This window comes from Scatophagus argus, chromosome 7, assembly GCF_020382885.2.
Source record: "Scatophagus argus isolate fScaArg1 chromosome 7, fScaArg1.pri, whole genome shotgun sequence".
Classification (NCBI taxonomy): Eukaryota; Metazoa; Chordata; class Actinopteri; family Scatophagidae; genus Scatophagus; species Scatophagus argus.
The window spans coordinates 22,201,783-22,225,147 of record NC_058499.1 but is presented as its reverse complement, the minus strand read 5'-3'; the positions used below and the strand labels follow the sequence as shown (position 1 = coordinate 22,225,147).

At 39.1% G+C, this 23,365-nt stretch overlaps 1 protein-coding gene across 3 annotated transcripts in view; it reads left to right on the top strand.

The window, feature by feature from the left end:
* kiaa1549la (KIAA1549-like a) overlaps positions 1–23,365 on the top strand; it is a 99,859-nt gene that overhangs the window by 47,416 nt on the left and 29,078 nt on the right. For 2 of the 3 annotated variants that reach the window (XM_046393019.1, XM_046393020.1), the window contains 7 exons: positions 1,426–1,559; positions 2,453–2,621; positions 8,350–8,409; positions 9,371–9,531; positions 11,984–12,155; positions 14,620–14,780; positions 17,580–17,615. In XM_046393019.1, the coding sequence (XP_046248975.1) occupies positions 1,426–1,559; positions 2,453–2,621; positions 8,350–8,409; positions 9,371–9,531; positions 11,984–12,155; positions 14,620–14,780; positions 17,580–17,615 (893 nt within the window). The remainder of the gene's footprint in view (positions 1–1,425; positions 1,560–2,452; positions 2,622–8,349; positions 8,410–9,370; positions 9,532–11,983; positions 12,156–14,619; positions 14,781–17,579; positions 17,616–23,365) is intronic. The other variant, XM_046393021.1, reaches the window with a different exon arrangement.

The window sequence follows — 23,365 nt, the reverse complement described above, 5'->3', positions numbered from 1 at the left end:
TCTGCTGATGGACTCAATATTGTTTATCCTGTTCCTTCCTGGTGTGGAGCTGCGTGATCCTGATAGACAACTACTCTTTGCATTGTTCTCATTCTAGATAGTGACGATAATCCTCTTTCTCTGTCTCACTGCTTAGGTTTATCGGTCACACAGACAACATCTATCTAGAGCGCTGCTTCATTAATACCAAAAAACACGGCCCCAGATGCACACTGCAGATACAGCTGGATAAAGTAGATTGTTTTAGAGTTTCTAAATAATGTCTCTTATCCTAGGCTCTTCTTTTCCAGTGCTTCAGTTATTAGTTGTGACATCAGATAACTGTTGTTGGTGCTATGGATGTATTTCTATTGAACTGTTTGTACTAAAAATGATATAATAATAAGATTAGATGTGAACAGCAGACTGGTTTTAGAACCAGTAGAAATACTTCACTGGCATTTGATACTACTGACCATTGCTTGAGAAATTAGAGGACCTGGCATAAGAAAACAGATACCAATATAATGTAATAAATAATATCACTTAAAATTAATTTAAACAACATCCAAGGTCACCACTTTTAGTGTTCCTCCATTATTATTTATGTTATAAATAAATATAAAGGAGGTATGTCTGTGGTGGACAACATAGGAATGGAACTTATTTGATGCTGAAGGTCAGAGATTGCTTACTTGCTTAGACACAAAAATATAAGCATGTCAATTCCTCAGTTACGTTGGTCAAGTGAAATACATAAGAGATGTAAGTACTAGTGACTTGGAGACAAAGAGGGTATGTGGGGTAGACACAAGTCTTTCCTACAGGGGAACGGGATTTGATTCTCATGTTGTGCAAAGCTCTTTTAACTTCAGTCATTTTTAACCTCTGATTTTTTTTTAAATTTTGTAGTTGTTACAGGAAACAGAAAAGGGAATATACAGTGTGTACAACCAGTCAAATTGTGATCTTTTGCATGTTAATTACAAGTTGTGGCCCTGAAACATGGCAACAACCTTGGCTAATGTAAAGTTTTCAAAACATTGGAATTTTAGGTTTTGATTCAAACAAGATCAACTTATTTTTTTGAGTATAAATTGAAACAACAATTGTATACTGTGGAAAATACTTATACTTACACTATATACACTATTACATTATTAAAGTATATTACTTACTGTGTAAAATATGGGTATGCGTTAACTAATCCAAATCCAATGAAATACTTCAAAAGAGACCTATAAGAACTGTAAACCATCCTCCTCATCAGGGCTCTAATATTTTGAGACTTAGTAGATTTTAAACAGCACCAATCATACGATGTAATGTCAGAAACATTGCACTGATTTGAAAAACAAAGTACTGATTTGTAGGGATAATGTGCTATGTCTGAATAATCATTCAATTTCAATATCAGTTAAACATAATTTTCTTTTTCCCCCTCAGTGTTGAGGTTCGTCGGCCCAACAGATAACATCTACTCCTGCAGTTTTGTCCAGATGTTAAAAGAGAGGCTGGAAAACGCCTTTGACGAGGCTCAGGACAAAGTGCTGGAGACCTACAACAGGCTCACCGTTGAGGTAATGCGTGGGTTAATGGAGGCCATTTATATTGCAAAGTGCAGACAGTCAAGTATGTCATATTTGCCTTTCGCGTGCTAATGTCAATAATAACGCTCCAAGTAAAATTCTGGACACTTACATCCACGCAGCTTTTTAGGTGGCTGCTCCATTGTGGCCACACTGTTCCACAGTACACGTTTTTACTGCAAATTAACACATAAAACGCAGAAAACTGCTCTGTAATTTTTCAATAAAAGGTCACAAAAGTCAGAGAGGTTTGGCTGCAATTTACGCTTAAAGGATGGAGTGACTGTATCGTGGTTTATTTCCTGAGGCTATCAGCACTCATTCTTCTGCAGTGCTGTTGTAGGTTTGAACCCTTTCATTTATTTTTCCTCCTTTTGTTCTCCGCTTCTCCTCTACATCTCTTCCTCTCTGGCTGTCAAGATACTCTCATGACTACAGGATATACACGCACACACCATCATAATCGTAAAGTAGGTCTCAGCAAGCAGATGCAGATATAGGGTCCATTCATAATTCATCCTATGAAATATTAACACTTATGGAGGAATGTGAGGGGAATTCCTGGTATCTCATGTCATCATCCACTTTACTGTGGTGACTCAGTCACAATATTTTAGAGTGCCACACGGGTCTTATTATAGAATGAAAAAAGCATTGTTCATTGAAAATGTCATATTGTGTCTGGAGCTCTGTTATGCATTCTTTATGGGCATCTTAGACATTTCTGTATGAATGGTTAAATTATTCATGTGACCACTGCTGCCTGTTTACATATTTGATATAAGTAAAGAATAGAAAAATCCAAATAATATTGTAACTTTGGGTTGCATAATGAACTTAGTTGATCGAAATTAATTATTAAAATGATGTGTGTATATCTTCAGATCCAGGGTGTGTCCCAGGAGCTGGGCGCTCCTTCCGTTTCTCTGGTATATGTGGTGAAGAACCAGGATGCAATTCTTAACGGGACGATCTCCAGTGGCCTCCTCAACCAGCTGACCGCAGAGCTGGTGGGATACTTTCTGTTCTACCCGCCACTGGTCATTGCCGAGCGTAAGTAAATCCAGGCAAAATGAATCACACCACATACACCGTAAACGACAGCAAAGAGTAGTAACAGTTAAACGTTAAAGTGAAGTCAACTTTAAAGTGTATATGCATAGTTGATTTTTAAAGTGCATATAGTCAAATGCTCATGCATAAATGACACAATGTAAAACAGCTAATAGAGAAAATAAGGTAGGAGTAAGAGGATGAGATAAAAAGTGTCCATCATCTGCATTACGATTACTCACAATCATCTGTCCAGCAACAGCAAAGTTAAACTAAATAATCTGGATAAAGTGTGCGTGCATAGATCAGCACCTGAATTTGAAATTGTTCAGGTTACTCACTGCACAAGAGTTATATTCTGCATCCAGGCAAATATAAAAAGGCCACCTAAAACAAAATTTTATTCAGCTTATTTTGGTGGAAAGATAGCAATATGCTGATATGTTTTGTTCCAGTGAACATACATTTGTAATATTTAATTCTATGTTTTATCCAAACAAGCTTACCAAACAATGAAAGGTCACATATTCATATGCAAATCAGCAAGTGAGGTCATCTGGAAACTCGTCTGGATATTTTGAGCAGCCAGCAGCGATGTGAGCTGGCATCGTGGCTCGTGGACATCTCATCTCTCACTCATTGCTAATTTATCAGCAATCACAGCAACAAAGAGTTGCTTTGCTCTTATGGCTTCACATAAAGACTTGGCCAGCATCGCCTAACCCAGAATTAATGGTGTCTAACCAACAAATTAGAGTTCAGTCAGGGTGCTTAATACTCATTCACTTGATTTATCCCCAAGCCATCTTCTCTGAGGCACAGTTGGGCAATTATGATGCATTTGTAATTATTCACAGAGGGCTGTAAATGAAAATGAAAATGAGCAATTCCTCTGTCAATGAAGCACGTGCCTCTGACAGAAATGTTGAACACAAATATCCAATTTGTAATGCTTAGCTAAATGCTGTTGTAACACATCAACTTTTTGAGTAAGTGCACCATGTCAGAGCTTATTTCCATAATACTTTGAAAAACAACTTCATGTAGAGCTTCACTCAAGCTGACATTTAAGAGCACTGAAGTACAATGCAAAACAGCCTTGGTACTGACATTATACTGACTTGACATTGTGTTGTCCTAGTGGATGTTATTTTAGCTCACAGCCACTGATAGTGAGGCTCTCTCTATTACAGTCACTCTTAATTTTGTTTTAAAAGGTGACTTTGTAGACATTGAAATCTTTCAGAATTTTCATCATGTCTTTAACTAGTATTAGTTAATTTCTGTCCTCTGGTGCTTCATTTTCCTTGCACCTTCCTTGTTTTTGTACCATCTCCAAGGTAAAGACCACACTAATAGACTTGGACATGCTAATGCATGTCTTGCATCAAGACATTGTTACAGAAACAATCTAAAATCACTAATGTGCCAAGAAAGTTTTTTTTTGTTTACTAGATTTAGTCTTACCCTCAGGCTGTGAAGTTTGAAAACTTGAAAACAGAATAAGGATAGAAGCTGTGCCAACATCTCTGCTTCATGTGTTTTATGAGCTTTTCAGCAGCAGGAAGGCAACAAGTACGCAGAGGTGATCTTAAATCCTGAAAAAACATTTTTGCATTCAGAGCTTTATTTTAATCTTGAAAGGCTCACCAGACAGAGGCTGGATGCTGGATGGAGGAATGCCAACAGTGAACAGTGTTTACACAAGGGCAGCAAAGATATGTTGTGCTGAAGAGGGGACAGAAAATGACCAAACCCAACCCACCAAGTCTTTATTGGACTTGGTCTGTTCTAACCACAGGACTGGATACTACGAAGTGTCCAGTCTCACTGCTTTTAATATTCGTTACATAACAGTTGTTGTCCTGCTCGTTTGCTGTAACAGTGTGCTGCTGGGCTGAAACAGACTTACATAGCCATATGTATGGTTCCCTCAACAACACTGATTACCGAGAACCATTGGGTCTACTGCAGGGCAATGCATGATTCATGACTTAGCGTATGTTTGACCTGATTCTCAAAAAGGGGAATTCAGGATTGTTCTATACTGTATAAGTAAAGAAGAATATCACACTGTAACCATATCTCCTAATATATTTATACGTTCCTTACTTGCATTACCAAATGCTTTTGGAAGGATATCTAGTTGTGATCTGGATTGCCTTCACTGGCAACCATTATTTTTCAATACATGAAGTGTGACACTGCAAGATACTTTCAGATCGATTGATAGATCAGATAATTTCTTCAGGGGATTGTGGAGACCAAAAACGAGCTAAAAGGAGACCTAATGCAATACATAGATACAGAAACATTATTAGCAAGAGAACAACATTTATCTGTGACATGCTAAAAACATGAACTGCTTCTGGCGTGGTATGACCAGCAAACCACACAGGACTGTAGAACTTAAACTGTGACGACACTGAATTGAATGCTAGTGAAGCTTCGTTAGCATTCAGTTCAGTGTTGTCTGTCTGCTGGATGTGTAATTATTCAGCTATTTGCTAACAAGTTGTGAAATTCTGTCTCCAAGTGTCTGAAATGAAATGATAAGATTTGCTTGGAGGTTCAGGAAAGATTATGGCTTTGGTTGAATACGGAAAAAAAAAAACTGCATAACCCACCCTGTGCTTCAGATCAGCATTATCGTTTTCATTATTTAACATCACTATCTCTCTGTAACCCTGAGAAAGTCCTGAATTGTCAAAACTTAACCAAAAAATTTTGTTATGTCACCGAAGTGGATATTGTAGGGAAACATTTGAAATAAGGTGAAAGTGAATACTGTGCAGATAAATTTGAAAACATTTCTTCATTTATCTCTTAAAAATGTAACCAAGGCAGTGTTAGAAAACATATTTGGTAATACACATAAAGTGTATGTGAATCTAATTTTTCAGAGGCTTAGAGGTTTTCTTGAAAATTAGCAAATTTTCTAATATTTGAGGTGACATGCTGTTGGGATTACTTGAAATAAGTCAAATTAGATCCAGTTAGTTATTTACTTATTCTGTGCTAATGTTGTATCTGCTTCATGAACAATGGAAAGACCATAGACCCCATAGATTAGTCACTTGAGCTCTGTTTGTATTCCACTACAGCCTTTAATGCCATCTGTGAGGTTTGTAAAGGGCAAACAGCTGTACAGCTCCTATCATCTGAATCATGCCATAGGCAATCTGTTGTCCATGCCCCCTGAATGAGCTAATTTTATCCTGGTGAGATTAGATTAGTATCTATTTGTACATGCTCTCAACACCCAAAGGGCTGAAACATCACACTTCACATGGTTAGATCCAAACCCACTTGGCATCAACACAGAAACCCTGTCTGTTTCCTTAAAAACAGCTTTTCTTACTAATGACAAAACAATTTGTAATCATATTAAATGATCAAGTAGAATAGCTATAAATAGTCACTGACATTTCAGTAATTACTGCAAAGAGTCCAGACAGGTACAGGCACATTGTGGTTATGCTGAAAACACAAATGGATGATCAATTCACATGTGATCAAAGCAGCCTGAATATTGACCTTCACTATCTGTTTACATGTGAAGGAGTCTATGTGGACAGCTGCCTCCGTGTCTACAGCATGTAACCATTTAATTGGAAAGTACCCAACTGAACTGGACATTCACTCACCATCTGGACTATGGAGGATAAACAGGACATGTGCAGTCCTCTTTCTTCCCATCCAAAAATATAGAAAATTTATGGACTACAAAAAGAAAGTCATGCATCATTTGCATTTGATTAATAAACTTGTTTCAAGTCTTGATTTTCTTTAAGATTGAAAGATACTTCATGTCTGTATAGCTATAGCTATAAAGAATGCTCATTTATGTTATGGGTTTTGTAAAGAAAGTTAATATTGGTCAGTGTATCATTATTTGATGTGTTTATTCCAAGCAAACTGCCGCTGAAAATCTAAAGCACGACATGACACGCAGATTTTGTACATGTAGGACCTAACTACACATCTGGTTGATAGAGTGAGAAACTATGTGGTTTTCAAAAGGTGGATGTAGCTTGCATCAGTGATGGAGAGCATGAAAAACATATACTGTCATTAAAATTTGTTATTACATTAAGAACATGGCAATTTGTCAACAAATGAAACATAAAAAAACTGACAAAAACTGATCCTAATTCAAGCACTGCCTTTGAATCCGAGGCCTGATATTGTTGTCTGAAAATGATTAAAAACACATGATGCTGTTGTAAATACTCACTAGTACACCAAATATGTATTAGCTGTATCAGCTGAAAATAGTCCTTGACAAATGCAGTTTTTACCCCTGTTTGAGTAATGTCTCCATTTTCTTTTTAAATGAAACTGTACTTTTGTGTAATGTGTGTGTGTTTTTTAAGATTTATATCAAACAAATGAGCTTCAGTCTGAGTGCCACAGACAGGGTAGAGGGGTCATAAAGTATTGAGAGACAGAGAGTTCATTGTTGGATTTGGACACATAGAGAACGATATTAGCCATATCCTTTAAAACTGTCGTTTAACATACATTTATTGATCGACCGAAGTGGAAGCTTTTATCTATCTCTTCTCTTTATTTGAATTATTCAACAAAATTTTCCTGCTGCTGTGTTAATGGTATGTGTTCTCTTGATTCACTGGCCCTTTTAAGTGATTGTCTAAAGGACACAGAATGTGTCTGAACACTTAACACTCAGCTCAGAGGAGTGAGGTGACGACAGATGGTGATACAGGCAGATGGGAAATAAGGAAAGATAGGTTGACAGATGAATTTGACACAGGAAGAGGTCGACGGACCGAGAGTGTGATGGTGGGTAGATAAATGCAGAAGGAGACAGTTGGTTGGACAATACGAACAGGGGTATTAGCACGGCTGGTTTACAGGTAGAGAGTGAGGCACGCAGGTACAAAGAAAGCGTGAGAGCTGGTTTAGATGGACAAACAAAATCAGACAGTGAGAAGTTAGAAAGTAAAAGTTGATAATGAGACCTGCCAAGTGAGACCTGTTTTATTGGATTTTGTAATCTGGGCTATGGCCAACGTCTCCTGCCCTCCACCCTGTGCAGAGGGTTTATATATATGAGGAATAACAACAGTGAAACAATGCAACACCAAAAGAAGAAAAATGCAGATAATCTTTGTTCTTACACCACGCACATGAGTAGGTGTGTGTATCTTTGTGGGAGTTGTGTGTAAGGCTATAGAGCAAAGTGAGTGGGTAGAGGGACTTCTCAGGTCGGAGCTGGAGGACAACATCAGGATATAACCAGGACAGGTCAGGCCAGGGTTTTATTGATTTATCCCTCTCGCGTCTAATTTATTCACACTTTATTCATCCTTTTACTTATCTGTTTTGGTTTTATCTTACTTTGATTTTTTCAAATTTTTTCTCCTTTTCCTCCTCCCCTCCTTCATCCTTACTGACTTTGAATTCTCTGGTTTTAGCTCTGGTGAGCCCCAGACTCACAGGAGGTTGCAGGGCACCCTATATGGATAATCCAGCCACAATGACATTTTAATGCATGTCTGTACCTCTGATAAGAAAAAAAAAACAAAATAGGATGCAAGTTAAAAACCTTCATAGAAAATTTTGCAAAACTGTGCCAAATTTGAGGTAAATGTGCAGTTTAAGAAATGCATTATAAACTAGTGTGGTGTGGCAAAGGTGGTGTTAAATTAGGCTTTCTAAACGCTGCTGATGTTACATTGCCTCTCTCTCTCTCTCTCCTTAGCTCTTGAATACCATAATCTCAACACGTCGATGGCGACCAAGAACTATTGGGTGATAACAGGTAAATTGCACTTTGGCACACACGCACAAACACTCACACACACATACACAACACACAGGCAAAAGTGCTGCTGGGTGATCAGCGGTAATCAAGAGCTGCATCGATTGGACAAAACAGCAGTTAGTTAAATGCCCTGGTGTTCACTGTTGTGCAATTCAGCAGAATAGTATTGGCTCTCTACATTTTCCTCCCTCCCTCCGTTCTTCCTTCCCTCCGTTAGGCCCCCTCCTCTCCTCACCTGCTTGCTCCCTCAGCCACCCTCTCCCAGTGGTCAGAGTGTCTTTAGCCGCTCCGTTCCTGGGAAGACCTATTGATGTATAATTCACAGCTTCCTGACTGGGGCAGAGGGAGAGATCGCATCACATCACATCATTGTCGGGTGTGAATGATGCTCTCCTGTGTTTGTAAGAGTGTGTGTGTGAAAAGTCTGTCCACTGTGCGATTTCACTTATGGCCTCTAGTGAAAAACACACTCCAGAGCAGGATTGATGCAAGCACCTGTGTGTGTGTGTGTGTGTGTGTGTGTGTGTGTGCGTGTTGTGTTTATTTCTGGTGGAGACACACAGTGTGTGGCGCCGCTGCAGCTGTAATAGAAGTTTCTGGATGAGCAGCTTTTAAATGGAAGAACAGTCAGCCAGTCCTCCCTAGTATCTCATTCATCTCCTGTATTTGTTTCTCTTTAACCCTCTCCTCCTTTGTTCTCCTCAATATCCATACCATTATCAAATAATTTGTCTTTCATATTTTCTCACCTGTCCCATATTCACACTCTCCTTCCATTCACTCATTCACTATTCTCACCCATTCTCTCTCTCCCTCTGTCTACTCTTCTCCTTCTTCATGTTGTCATTCCCACCCCATCCTCCATCCCCACCCATCTCCTGTTTCGCCCTCTTTGCCTGCCTGAACGCCTCTTTACCACCTAAATCCCTCCTCTGTCCTCTCTTGTCTCTCCTCGCAGTGATCCAGGATGTGGACAGCTCCTCCCTGGAGGCCAACTACCAGAGCTTTGCCAGCCTGATGGAACAGCGGCTGGCTGAGCTCTTCCTGGTGGCAGGAAGGCAGGGGTCTCGGGCAGCACGATCTCGCCGGGCCACCACTGTTGGGGCCTACACTGTGCAGGTATGTGGGAATGGAATTTTCATGTGTGACTGTGTGCATCATCATCATCAGTTGTGTTGATCCCAGGATTGCGTTTAAAGGAAGCAGTTTGCATCTTTCCTAGTGATGTCACCAGTCAATCAATCAATCAATCAAGTGAACAATTAATCTGCATGTTTCTGCTCATTTTGTACACAGTAGTTGAATAGGATCGTTCGTGGTTATTCTGGGGCTAATTAGAGAAGATGTACAAATATAGCAGAGGTAAAAATATCAGAAAAATGGCTGTGCTGTCAGAAAGCATGGCAGTGCTTTGAGCTGAATGCCAATATCAGCATGCCTTCATGCTCACAATGACGATGTTAACATGCTGATGTTGTAGCAGGTGTAATATTTACCATGAGCATAAGCCCAGTCTGTTGGCATGCTTACACACTTGGAGTTGTATTTCAAAGAACAACTGATATTCGTGGGAATGTCATTAGCAATGCAGACAGCTGGTTGAGAAAACTGAAACAAAGTACATTTTTGATTTTGATTTTGATAGATTCAGAGTCAGGTTACCAGTAGGACTAAATACATCGATCAGCCATAACATCGGCACCACTGATGGATGAAGTGGATAAAACTGACTACGTTGTTACAATGACACCTTGGCAGTACGTGGGATATGTTAGACGGCAAGTGAACATTTTGTTCTTGAAGTTGATGTGCTGGAAGCAGAAAAAGCAGGCCAGCATAAGGATTTGAGTGACTCTGACAAGGGCCAGATTGTGATGGCTAAACGACTGGGTCAGAGCATCTCCAAAAGTGCAGCTCTTGTAGGATGTTCCCAGTCTGCAGTGGTCTGAACTGGTGACAGAGACTTAGAGGATCTGCTACTGATAGCTTGGTGTCAGATATCACAGCATACCTTCAGGGGTCGAGTGCAGTCCATGCCTCGACCGGCTTTTCTTAATGTTATGGCTGATTTGTGTATATTTATAACCCTCATTCCAAGAAACATAAATAAAACACAATGTGATAATTTGTTAATCCTTTTTGACATATAAGTTGAAAATAGTACATATATATAATATATATATATTATATGTTTAATTTTTTTACCTCATCAGCACAATTGATTTTTGCAAATATGTCCTTACTCTGAACACATTTCAAGTTGAGAAAGGGGCAATAGACTGGAAAGTTGTGTATTGCTTGACATTCCACAGGTAAACAGGTTCATTGGTAACAGGTGATAGTATCACGATTGGATGGAGCCTCAAAAGGCTCAGTTGTTCACAAACACTTTGTCATGCACTTCTACACACTGCATGAAGGATATCACTACATGGGCTCAAGAACATTTTGGAAAACAGTTGTTGGTAACGCTGTTTGCAATTGATTTTGTTTTCATTTATGCTTTACACATCGTCCCTAGTTTTTTAGATACAGAGTTGTAAGATATTTCACTGTGGAACTAAATTGTAGATCTACTTACCTACTGTCAGTAGCAACCAACTGTAGCCCTTCACTGTTGGCAGGACTCTATGGATCTCCATTAACGAGTAAATGACAAACCTGATCTGAAGGCAAACTATTGTCAATGCACTAAAGGTCAGTGAACACCTAAAGCTCCACATTCAGGACTTTGGACAGCACCTTCTTCTTGTTGGTGTGGTGCAGAAAGCTTCAGTCTAGAGTATGGTCTTTTAAAAATTGTCAGGGTTAGCATTAGATTGAGGTAATAATGTGGGATAAAGATTCAAGATCAAATGTATTTGTGCTGAAGGCACATGCTAGTGCAAAGGTTTGTGTGTATGGTGTATGTGTCACCTACCTGCTTGGTGTTCCATATTGTGCAAATTAAGACAACGATTGACTCCTCCTGGGCTTTATGCCTTCCACACCCTCATGATTTTATTGGAAGTCACAGATGACCAGTTTTATGGCAGCAGAACTGGTGAAGGGAGGGTGACAATTTGTAGTGAGCGGAGGAATCATCCAACCTTTTAATACCTCGCACCCCTTCTTTTTATTCCAAAATCAAATTACCAGACTTGATTAAACTGTGTGATGTGATCGTTGAATTAAAAAAAGGTGTTTGATGTATGATGAAAGGAAATAGAGATTTCAAGTGACTCAGTTATCCTCGAGTGTCGTCCCCAAGTGCAGTTATCTTGCAGCAAATGCTCGTTATGATCAAAGCATCCAAGCTGATTGAGAATTGTGATTGGGCCGCTGTTCATGTAGTGGGGACTTTTAATCTGTTGGTGTGGAGAGATAAAGGATTTTGTGTTACATCTGGCTGTAGATGGTACACTATGTTGTGCTGATATTGTCTGTCTTTAAATAAACTATGAACAAATGAGGGGAAAGTTAATATGTACTAATGTGTATATATGCAACCTGATGATGATGACAAATATAAACAAACAAACAAAATGCCATTTTCAGCTTGAGATGTTTGACACTGGATTTGTTCTCTCAGATGGTGAGCATGCGGCGACTGCCTGGTCCAAAGAACCCAGCAGAAATGACATACTACGTCCAGCTGAATGGAGAACCCATCACTGGAACCAGTGCTGCCAAGACCCTCAGCAGCCTGGACTCCCAGACCATGGCTCTGACACTGGGGTACTTTGTACAAGTGCAGGCTGAACGTAAGCTTGTTATCTTACTCTGCGCTACTGAATAATTCATGAATGTGTCACATTTGGAAGGACTGAGCAACTCAGGCATGAGAGAAACAAGGGAAATTAAGAATTTTATTTACCCAAATCAGAAATTGACAGATAAGCACGCTCAACATAAAAAGCAAAGAGATGAAATGGGAAACATAAATACAATGATTGCAATAAGGGAGGTCAGGGTAACATTCACAGTGTGCAACATTTACTTTTTGTAGTACCTTTGTTTAAACCCCCTTTCTTTCTAAATGGTAACTTCCTTCAAACCCCACCACTCTAGTATTTTGGTTACAAATTTTACATCTTCCGCCTAAGCTGAGTTTGTCAGTTTAGGCTTAACAGGCTACTTTGACATTTTGGGAAATATGCTTATTCTTTTCTGTGTTCAGAGACACATGTAACACTATTCTTTGGAGAAGAAATTGTTTGTCACAACCCACTGTAAAATGACCATCAATGACCATCATTTTTAACGCTTTGGTTTTTGTGCAGATTAAATAAACAAGACATAACCTGATAACCCTTAGGTGCTATTAGGCAGATTTTATTAGCTTCAGACAGTGGCAGGCCAAGCTGTTGAACTTGAACTCCAGTCTTATTTCATGATTCTAATGTTTTTAATTAATGCATATCATAGTTATCGTAGCAGTCATAGTTGCAAAATCTAAATATACGGTTGGCACTATTTCCATTTGTTCATGTACTTTCTCCAGCTATAGAATTAATTAGCATAAACATAGCAGCAGTGCAGTATGTGGACTCTTTTCTGTTTTTATTTTGCATATTTACACACATATGTACCCAGATTTTTCTCATCTATGTGTTTTAATTTATTTATTTTTACATTTAACTTTCCGCACATATGTGTACACAATATTATAGATGCTCACAGAGCACATTTCTCATTCAGCAGCAGAGACATCACACTGCCAAAAACATTCCCATTTTAACTGCTCTTTAGGCTTTATCTGCTGAACTGGAGCGTAACAGCCTTGGCTTACCATGGCATTGTGCAACATTTGGGTTTTCCATAAATTTCCATAATTCCCTACGAATCCAATAAGCTTTAGAATATCAATACAAAAGATTAAACTCACAAAAATCACCTCACAAATGCAAAATCAAAGATGATTTTTAACACTAAAATGATGTTAAGTCAAAATAAATTGTGGTTGTGTGTATTTTTTATGAATGACAGTTGTCATAGCTTTCAGAGACACTACGTTCAGCAGAACGTTCAGACTGTAATTTCTGGAGAGGACAAAGTGTTCCCTTTCACCTTTTCTCCATCACATTTCCCCAGAATCTATAATTAACAAACTGGAGAAATACCAGCAAGCATCAGCTCCCCTCACAGCTCCTCCTCTAACAGTGCTCAAGCTCAGAACTGAACACAATGTTCTTATGAAATTAATTTAGCTTTCCATAACAGCTTAGTGCTTAGCTTAGTGGAAGCAAACTGCACTGGTAATTCAAATGGAAAGACATCCCTCAAAGAAATAAATTCTTTGGAAGATATTCAAGTGAAAAACTAGCCTTTTTTTGATGCACTTTCATAACATTTCTGCATTTATTATGCTTTTTTGTTTTCTAGTATTTAAGTGAATAGTTTGAGATTTTAGTAAATATACTTATTCGTTTTCTTGCTCAGTTAGATGAGGATAACACTATCATGTGCGTGTGTCTGTGCATTAAATATGTAGTCACAGCCAGACGATGATCAGGATTGTTTAGCAGGAGGGAACAGGAAACGGCGGGCCTGGATCTGTTCAAATGTTCAGCAATTCATATATAAGTTGTGGTTTTAAGGAGGCTTGTCATATCGTCATTCCAAATTAATCACATAATAAAATTCATGAATAAATTCTCTGTAAATTGCTGTATTATACTCTTACCTTGCTTAAAATCACATTTAGCTTTTTGTTCTTTGGTCAGTATTAGCATATCTTTTAGGACAATACTGATTATATGAAAACATAGATTCGATTTTTTTTTTTTTTTTTCAGTGTCTGTAGTCTACCTCCTTGATTAACATAAGAGGGTTAGTAAATGCAGCCTGAGAGTTAAAATGCAGGGCAAATTAAGTCTAAAAATCACTCACTGCTGTGCTTAAGCTTATTACGCTGAGTGCACGGTAGGAATTGAAGGTGACTCATAAGTTTCATCAGCTATTCTTGTGCCTTATCTGGATTTAGACAGATGGACAGTGGAAAGATATTGCTTTTAGAAATTTAAGTGGGGACTCTAACTCTAACTGAAACTGAAACTAAACTCTCCCAAGTGGAAATTATGCCCTCATTTGTACAAGATATTAAATGTTATTTAGTGAGCTTTAAAGGGGCATGAAGGCACATTCTTCTTTACTATTAGATAGGCATGCTAGCTAAGAGTCACTTAGTAGTCCAGTGCTAATGAGTTATATTTTTTATGCTTACAGCTGTAGTAAAGACTCCGCCCAGCAACCTGTGGATCATGGCAGTTCTGACGCCTCTCTTCCTGTTGATGGTGGTGATTGGCATGGTGGCCTTCATTCTTTGTCAGAGGAACAGGGTCATCTTCAAAACTGGAGCCTTCAGGACCTTCAAAACCCGCTCCAAGGTAAGACTCTTAAACTGTCATCTTACTTTATCCCTTTCTCCTGCTTTTGTTTGCTGCCTCACGTGTATGTTCTTTTCTCTATCTACTCTGTGTTTTTCCCGTTCTTCTTTCTTCTTCTACTATGAATACAAATCAACGGTTGCCTCAACCCCGAAATGTTTAAAGGTCATTGTTTCACCTTATCGTGTCCCGGAAACCAGTTCTACAGTGAAAGATTACATAACCTGGTCCTGAATAAGTGACACATAGAATAGCAAACTGATTATGTTAAGTTGTTGCCTCAGGTCAGAATAATTTAATCCCATATGTGCAGGCCTCGGTCATTTGTTTTCTCAATGCCCAGTAGCCCATGGTCATTGCTAATCATGCATGCTGTGCAGACTAATCGGCCGAGAAGAAATGGGCAGGGCTTTTGTGTACTGGAAGTGAACCTTGGGGTAATGTTGGCCCTTTCACAGTAATAGTGCTCACTCAACACCAACTCATGTGAGGTTTAAAAAAAAATCAGTCATTTCAAATGAGCATGTATATAACAGACTGCTTGCAATTGGTTTGATCAGGCAGACTGTTTTCCTGGCCATAGTGCAATGCATGAGGCCAGAACAAAAGCTGCTTTTGTCACTGCAGTCATGTGGTAAACAAGCAGTATGCTGCTCAGTCTCATTATTTTCTGAAGAGGCTCTTGACGTGACTTTGTTCAGAATTCCATAATCTTCAAGTGTGTTTGATATTGTCATTAGACTTCCATTGCATTGGCTGAACTCGCACTGAATAACCCACCTTTTGATACCCAGCAAAGGAGTCTCGTTATTGCTATGAATAAACCAATACAGAGTATATTTCTGTCTTCAGATCAAAGACGACTTAAAAGCTTTGACCGTTGGTAAAATATTCCCTACTCGACTGAGCAGTAGTAGTAAAAACTACCTTTACAAAAATCTGTGTTTCTGATGCTCCTGACAAATATCGTGGTGGAACCAGCAATTATACTTTTGTAGCCTGACATCGAAATGTACCCATAATGCTGGGTAAGAAAACTGTAAGGAGAAAGGAGCGAGATGCTTTGATATCACAGTAACTGGTGTTGAATGGGTATCTGTAAACTGGGCATTGTAACCAGCTTTCTGACACTCTGACCCGATCTGACGCTGATCAGACCCAAATATGCTAACATGTGGCAACCCAAAATAAAATATCTAATCATCATGAAAGCATTGGGATTTATTATTTTTAACCTACAGGCAACAAATAAACACAATCAATGTGCATAGTGGATCAGCTGCATAAAATTAGCATCAAATAGGTAAGGTTGTGCAATATGACAACACAAATACCGTGCGATTGTAGAAAAATTATTTTATGTTCTGTAACTGATTGACAGCAACACAAACAAACATGGAACAGAGTGATCGTGACACAGAACAGAGTAATTCCAAACAGAAGGACTCTGACCAGCCTGACCAAAACCTGACACTGACCACAAAAACCTATTTTGCAAATTATTCCATAGACTGGACCACACAGTAGAAACACCATTCAAACAACACAAACATCTTTTGCCACCTACACAAGAGTGATATCAAGCAGTACCGAGAGAGTGTGTGGATGAGAGCCACAAAAGTACAGTTTAGTGCTTAATTTTGTTCAAATTTAAATTTTGTTAAACAGTTGCACAAAGTCCATAAATGCAAGGACAATAAGTAATCAAATATTGTTTAGTACACTTTATTTGTCGAGTATATAATTCAAAATGTAATAAGAAATCATCATTCCTTGTAGTCATTTTGTATAAGTGATTAACTGAATTTACAGTAGATGGACTTTATTGGCCTAATTAAAGTTACCTATATCAGGATATGAGATTTTAGTCATATCTCACAGCCCTAAAAGTAAACAATAGATATGTTATCTAATTCTTAAAGGATAAATACAACTAATTACAACTTTAATTATATTTTTTATTTATTTGACCATCACTTCTGTCGGTTACGATACTATAAGACTTTATATCATGTTTATGATGCATTGTATGATATTTGGCACTATGAGGAAAAAAGGTAAACAAAAATAAGGGCAGACAAGTTAATAACAAGGAACAAAGGCTTAACTGGATTATCTAAACTACTTTATTTTAAGGTAAAACTAAAAATAAATGCAGCTTAAATTTTGTTGCTCACAACTAAATGGATGAATGCAGTTAATTACAGTAAATACGGTAAGTGTTGTAAGTTGAACTATGAAGTCTGTCTGTAAACTGTGATGAGTCACAGGGCATGAGGGCCACTTACCACTAGCAAGCTACTCTCGTAGCATGTTCATTGCTTGCTGACTACTATTTGTCTGTAGTGTTATCTCTAGACCACACTGGCTGTGGGTTTGACAGTGTTTCTTATATGAGTGCCTGCTAAGAAAATGGTACAAGGAATTCATTTTAGAGCATGACATCTATTGTCTTTGTGCAACAGTGGCTTTGAGCTGTGCTCTCAGACCTTCTGAACAGATTTGGTCTGTCTGACAGATCTACACATTGAAGAATCTTTAGGAAAGAATCTTTTACAATATAGAGAAAATAATTTAAGATAGCTTTAAACTAACGACAAGGCTTTTAATGTGATTTACTGACAATTAAAAAGCCTTATCCTTAAAACTTGATCATCTGCTGCTTGTGTTTCTTACCCAGCCATTCTATCCTATCCTGTCCTGTCCTGTCCTGACTTTTCCTAATCTGTTCTTTTCTGTTCTGTTATTAAACTAACAATCCCACATTGATCTTGTCCCTCTGACTCTCTTCCCGTTTAGACCTCATATCGAAGGGAGGGCAGTTACCACCACCAGGTATTCACTAAAACATTGGCTGGGTGGATTATTGACTGACTGAATTAATCAATGTATTAGTGAATGACTGAGTTACTGCTTTGACTGTGAACTGCTCATGTAGCTCTGCCTTGGTGGCTGCTTGTATCTGTATGCGCTGCCTGTTGCTGTTTCTGGGTAAATTCTTGCATGTAGTTGCTGTGCTGTGGACATGACTTATTCCACCATCTTCACTGGCTATGGGAGATCAATAGGAGGAGGGGGGCAATGAGGAAAGGTGATAAAAGTATAATAGGGGCATAAAATTTCCGAGCACGTTTGTTAAGAATTAAATTGTTTTGGTTTGAGTCGATCAGCTAAATTAACATGGAGAGACTAACTCGTAAAAACGGGCAAATGAGCTCGATTCTGCCAACCAGGAGAAGCCATTTTTAACAAGGGCTCATAAACAATAACAGCAGAAAAAAAGCTCAACACCTGCAAACCAAACCAATCTATTTTTATTTTGTATCATCCATGAAAGGTGACTCAAGTTTGTGTCATCGGCCTAGACTGCCTCTCTGCCAGTTCCTTTCCCTTTCAAGCCAGTCGTTTTATCCTCTCAGATGAATCCGCTCTCATCCCTCAGAGGTTCAGCAGGAAGCCTACGTGGTCATCCACCCAGTTTTTTTTATATATGAAGCTCTCCACTGGATGGTAGCTACTTTATCATGGCTAGACCCAAAAAAGATCAGCAGTGGCCACAGATGATGGATAGAAAATGCTTAAACACTTTAAATGACAAAGAGCCATGCAGATGCTGTCTCTCTGGTTACTGAGGCTTTGGAGCTGATTTGCAGGCTATTTTTGTTTACCTCATCCCTAAGAGGCAAAGTGAGGCGAGTGAAGGATGGAGGGTTGGATGAGTGGGTAATGGAGCTGTGCAACACCACAGCACAGCAGGGTGTAAACAGCCCAAATGTGTGTGTGTGTGTGTTGTCCCTGTATTACTGTATGTCCATGCATTGTGCTGTTACATTAACATTTTAATTTCTGAACACCAAGGTTTTGTTTGCTTTCAGAATCATATGTAAACATTTACTGTTACATATGTTATGTTTTGCGAGAGAGTACATCAAATATTAAAGCATTTAGAAATGAGATTTCACAAGCTTAGCCTCAAGGCTACAATCACTGTTTTTATCCACAGTGGCATTTACCCTCCTAGTTCTAAGCAGTGGCATGCATGAGAAAGTGAAATAAATATTTCATATAGGGATTTAGTTTGGGAAGGGCTTGTGGCAATGTGGCAACATGGAGATAAACTTCTAGTAGTTTAAAGCATGGATGCTGTAATTGGTTCTACTGTCCATATTGGCCTTGACATTTTTGCTTTTTTGGACAAAAAACAATGGCATTGCATCAGGAACCTGTCAGGTCATTTTCCAAGGGGCATTCTCAATGGGTGCAGACCGGAAAGCACCTGGATGCAATTGGGTAGGCCTGAAAAGAGCAGCTCTTTGTCTCTTTGATGAAACAGCAAGTGTCAGAGTGTGGTGGTCTTTCATCTTTATAATGTGGTCGCCTTGACTGGATCGCAATGCGATCAGATCTCAGATCTCAGTCTCAAAATAGCCAAAAAACACTCCAGATGTGGTCTTGATGATTTTTTTGCATTAGTTCACTCTGATTTATTTACATATTCAAAACTTTAATTGTGATATGTTTTACCATATTGAGTTTTAAGATCCACATCCAAAAAACATGTTAGTGCCAGGTGTAAATGTAGCGAATGTCAGAAACTTCAGAGACTCTTGTAAATCATATAAATACTAGCCACACCTATGCAGAATAATCAACTCTCTCAAGTAATCTACTGTGTGTATTTGTGTATGTGTGTGTGTGCATGCATATTCCTGTAGTTGTGGGGACAAAAATCTGTTCACACAGTCACATTGTGAGGACCCGCCTTATTTATGGGGACAAAATGCAAGCCCCCATAGCATAAATCATTAAACATTAGGGTGGAGACTTGCTTTAAGGTCAGGTTGAGGTTAGGGTTTGGATAAGATAGGATTAGGCAAGTAATGTTTATTGTTATGGTTAGGTGGTGGTTAAGTCTCCCGGAAACTAATATAAGTCTATGTAATGTCCCCAAAAGTGATGGAAACACGACTGTGTGTGTGTGTGCATGTGTCTGCTCACTATCAGTCACCAGGCTAAAGCTGCTGATCAATAATGTGTTTCATACTCGGTCTGCATGTGTGTTTAAGCATTAAAGAGTGAATCTGCAGAGTCCGGCTCACGTCATCACTCTGCACGCCTTCTGTGTAGCCGGAACATTTTTTAAAACGGCTTTTTCTGCCTCTGTGCCTTTTTGTACAGGCGTAAAAGCCTCAGACAGCCCGCTTTCCATGTGTAGCACAACAGAGGTGGAATAAGCAAAAGTAGCAGCAGTCCGGTTTTCATTCATAAGGTGTTCTATAAAGTACTCAAGATATTTTGCATTTTGCTGCGTCATGTCTCAATCTGCCCCAGGAGCAGTTTATCGAACCAGTGCAGCTCCATGCTGGTGTGCAGTCCAGTATACTGTGTGTCTTATTTTACTTCTTCCATGAACCCACTCTATGGGATGTTTCTTTCTTCATGCAGCTCTGTGGTGCGCTTCCACCATTCACCCTGCCAGAGCTGAATTTGAATCAATAGGGCCGCAGGGGGAATAGAGCATATCTCATCCATCTGCTGTACCTCATCAAGCTGCTGTTGGCTGTTGCTCTGAGTTAAAATTAGACATGAGGAGAAGCTTCTGTTTGATAGGGCAGGCAAGGAAACTAAGAGTGGATAATTTGGTGGTGCATCAGGGTCGTGTTCACAGTCACTCTGCATGACATCGTTGAGCAAAAGGAGTGGTCAGACTCTGTGTCGCCGCCTTCTCATACTCTTTTACTCCATCACTGGTTGAAATGGAGAGAATGTAGAGAAAACGGCCATCCATCTCTGACAGACTGGTCAGAGACTCGCACCACAAGCCCCGTCCACAGTCAAAATCTTCAGTAAACTCAGTTGCTTGCGCAAGATGAAAGATGGCCATTTGTTAAGTCAACATGCTGTCAATGGACAGTGGAAGATAGGGAGAGATGGTGGGGAAGACAGGGAAGAAAGAAGGGGGTTAGACAGTAAGAAGAGCCAGAGACAAATAGAAAACAGGGAGATGTGAGTATAAAGAACAGAACAGGCAGAGAAAGACCTTGAGCCCGTGCAGTCGTGAAATGTCAGGCGTGCTTTTCAAGGTTATTCCCCTCGGCTCTGTCATTTCTGAGAATCCATACTGTCTCCACGCATGACAACTACAACCCATCAGCCACTGAGTGACGCATCTCTCACTGTCCATGTGCTGTGTGCGTCAGGTCGGCTCGCAGTTCAGCAGCCCTGACAACACATCTAATGCTGGCTTCTCAATAATCCATACACAAAATGCATATTTGTGGAGGGATATGTTTAGAACACCATTTCTCTTGCCTGCTGTGATTTGTCACTTTGTTCGCTAGTCAAACACACACAGCAGCTAAACTCTCCCTCAACCTGTGAACAGCATGGGGCCATAGGCAAATTAATGTTTGCACTCTCCATACATCTTTCACACGATAGAGTCACAACTGTCATCATACATCACTTCAGCGAATAAAGGATGCGTAAAGACACACACACTCAATCCATATATTCATGCCATGGTGAGGCAGTCCATCCCCACTCTTTCTCTCTAGTGTGTGTGTGTGCGTGTGTGTTTGTATGTGCTCTACAGTATATGAGCATGTATCAGTTTCTTGACAGTCATTCACGGCTGCAGCCACGTGTGTTGGAGCTTGCTGATGGCACAGCGGTGTATATGACTGATGAATTATTAACAATGCCGTCAGCCGGATGCCCACGTTGCCTAACCTCACATGCACTCAGAATTTAGCATGCATCATCAAATGCATTAGGCGTCCCATTTTAGAGCCGCTCGAAATAGAAAAGAAGAGGCAAAAAAAAATCAGGGTTTCGTCTGCTTTGTTGTGTAACCTAAAAAGGGTCTTTGTCTCCTTCCTTTCTCTCTTTTTCTTTTCCCTAAATTGAAAGGCATTTAGTTTTACCAAGAATGTGTCCAGGCCTTGGAGGCTTAGAAAAACACGTCTTCTGACGCCTTTCTCTTTTTGTCTCTTTATGCCAAAATCCCTGACTTCAAAGGTGCTGTTAAGCTTTATTATTCATTTATTTTTTTATTTTTTACTTTTTCAGTATTCTTGCTGTGGTGTTTGGAGACAGATAAAAACTGGCTCCAAGAGGGATGTCCATCCAATTACCTTTATCTGAAATGGAAGCAACACTTATCATGAGGTTTTTCTTTAACATTCAGGACACCATGTCATGGTAGCGGTGTATGACATCCACTCAGTTGTGTTGGGCTGTCCAGTGTTTCCAGTGCTGAAAAGTTTAGTTTAGCCCTTTCACTGTCTCTCAGATCAGAGTTACAATTGACATAATCCATTTGTTGTTTTTCATGCTGTATTAAAAAGTAGTTTGTCGTGGTGTATGTTACCTGTTACACAAAGAAACCCCTAAAACAGAATTTACATCATCATCAAATTAAAAACTACAATAAACAGGAAACCTGTGTTGGACACCAGTGGACTCATGACTCATGTTCAGCAGCCCAACCAGTCTGTGATGCATTTTGGCAAAAGATATTCAGTAGTTAAAAAGTTGGAAAATATCTTAGGATGGTGACAGTTTTCTACCAACAGAGCACTGATTCACTGCCAGTGGTGGAAGCACATTGTGGCTTTACTAAAAGTAACAATGGAACTCAAAAAAAAAAAAAAAAGTACAAGCAAGAAAAAAGTACACAAATATAATAACCAAAAATGCTTAAATGATCAAATGTCATTTTAATTTTTTTTTCTTTTATTAAGTTTTAATACAATTATATCCACAGGTAGATGAACAACACTCAAATATACCACGTAAATATGTTGAAGGACGGTGTAATGATGTGCCAACAACTGCTGATTGCATCTCTTACTTGCTCTCCAAACCATCCAAGTATTCAAATAATACTGGATTGTTATTAATAACTGATTTATGATTATTGTTACTAATGGTGCATTTTACTATTGTAAAATGAGATGAAGCTAAAAGAATACTAGCCTAAAGGCAGAATGTATATTTTATAGTCATTTATTTTTTAACTGTATTTGTTCTGAGTGGTTAAAGTCAATCTGATGGCTATTTTGCTGTTAACAAATCACTTTGTTGCTCATGGCTTGTAAGCTACAGCACAACTTTGTCCCATCAGGTTCTTGTGGCCAGGCGTACATGACACCAGAGTTGGTGCAAATATAGTGACGCTACAGAGTTTTATTTTGTGGAAATGGGGCCTCAAACTGCATCACCACTTTGGTATTCAAGCTGATTACATTTGATTGTGTGCAAAGTTAAGCCTGATGTATCATTAACTCTTACAAAAGCTGCCAGCAGAAATTGTAACTTAGCATTTTCTTGAAATGTCTTGAAATAACATCCACACTGTGCATCTGTTCGCTGTTGTGTGTTCTGGTTGTTAATGTTGTGGTGCCATACCAACTGAAACTCTGTTACCAGAATTAGCTACAGTTTGCCATACTAAGCCTCTGTGAAACATGGGGTAAATGCACATATTTTGTGGCTGCTTGATCGGTCATTTCTCATTATTGGCTTGTAAATTCGACTTACGGTAATTCCCTAATCTATCATCCTGTGATATATAGTAAAGA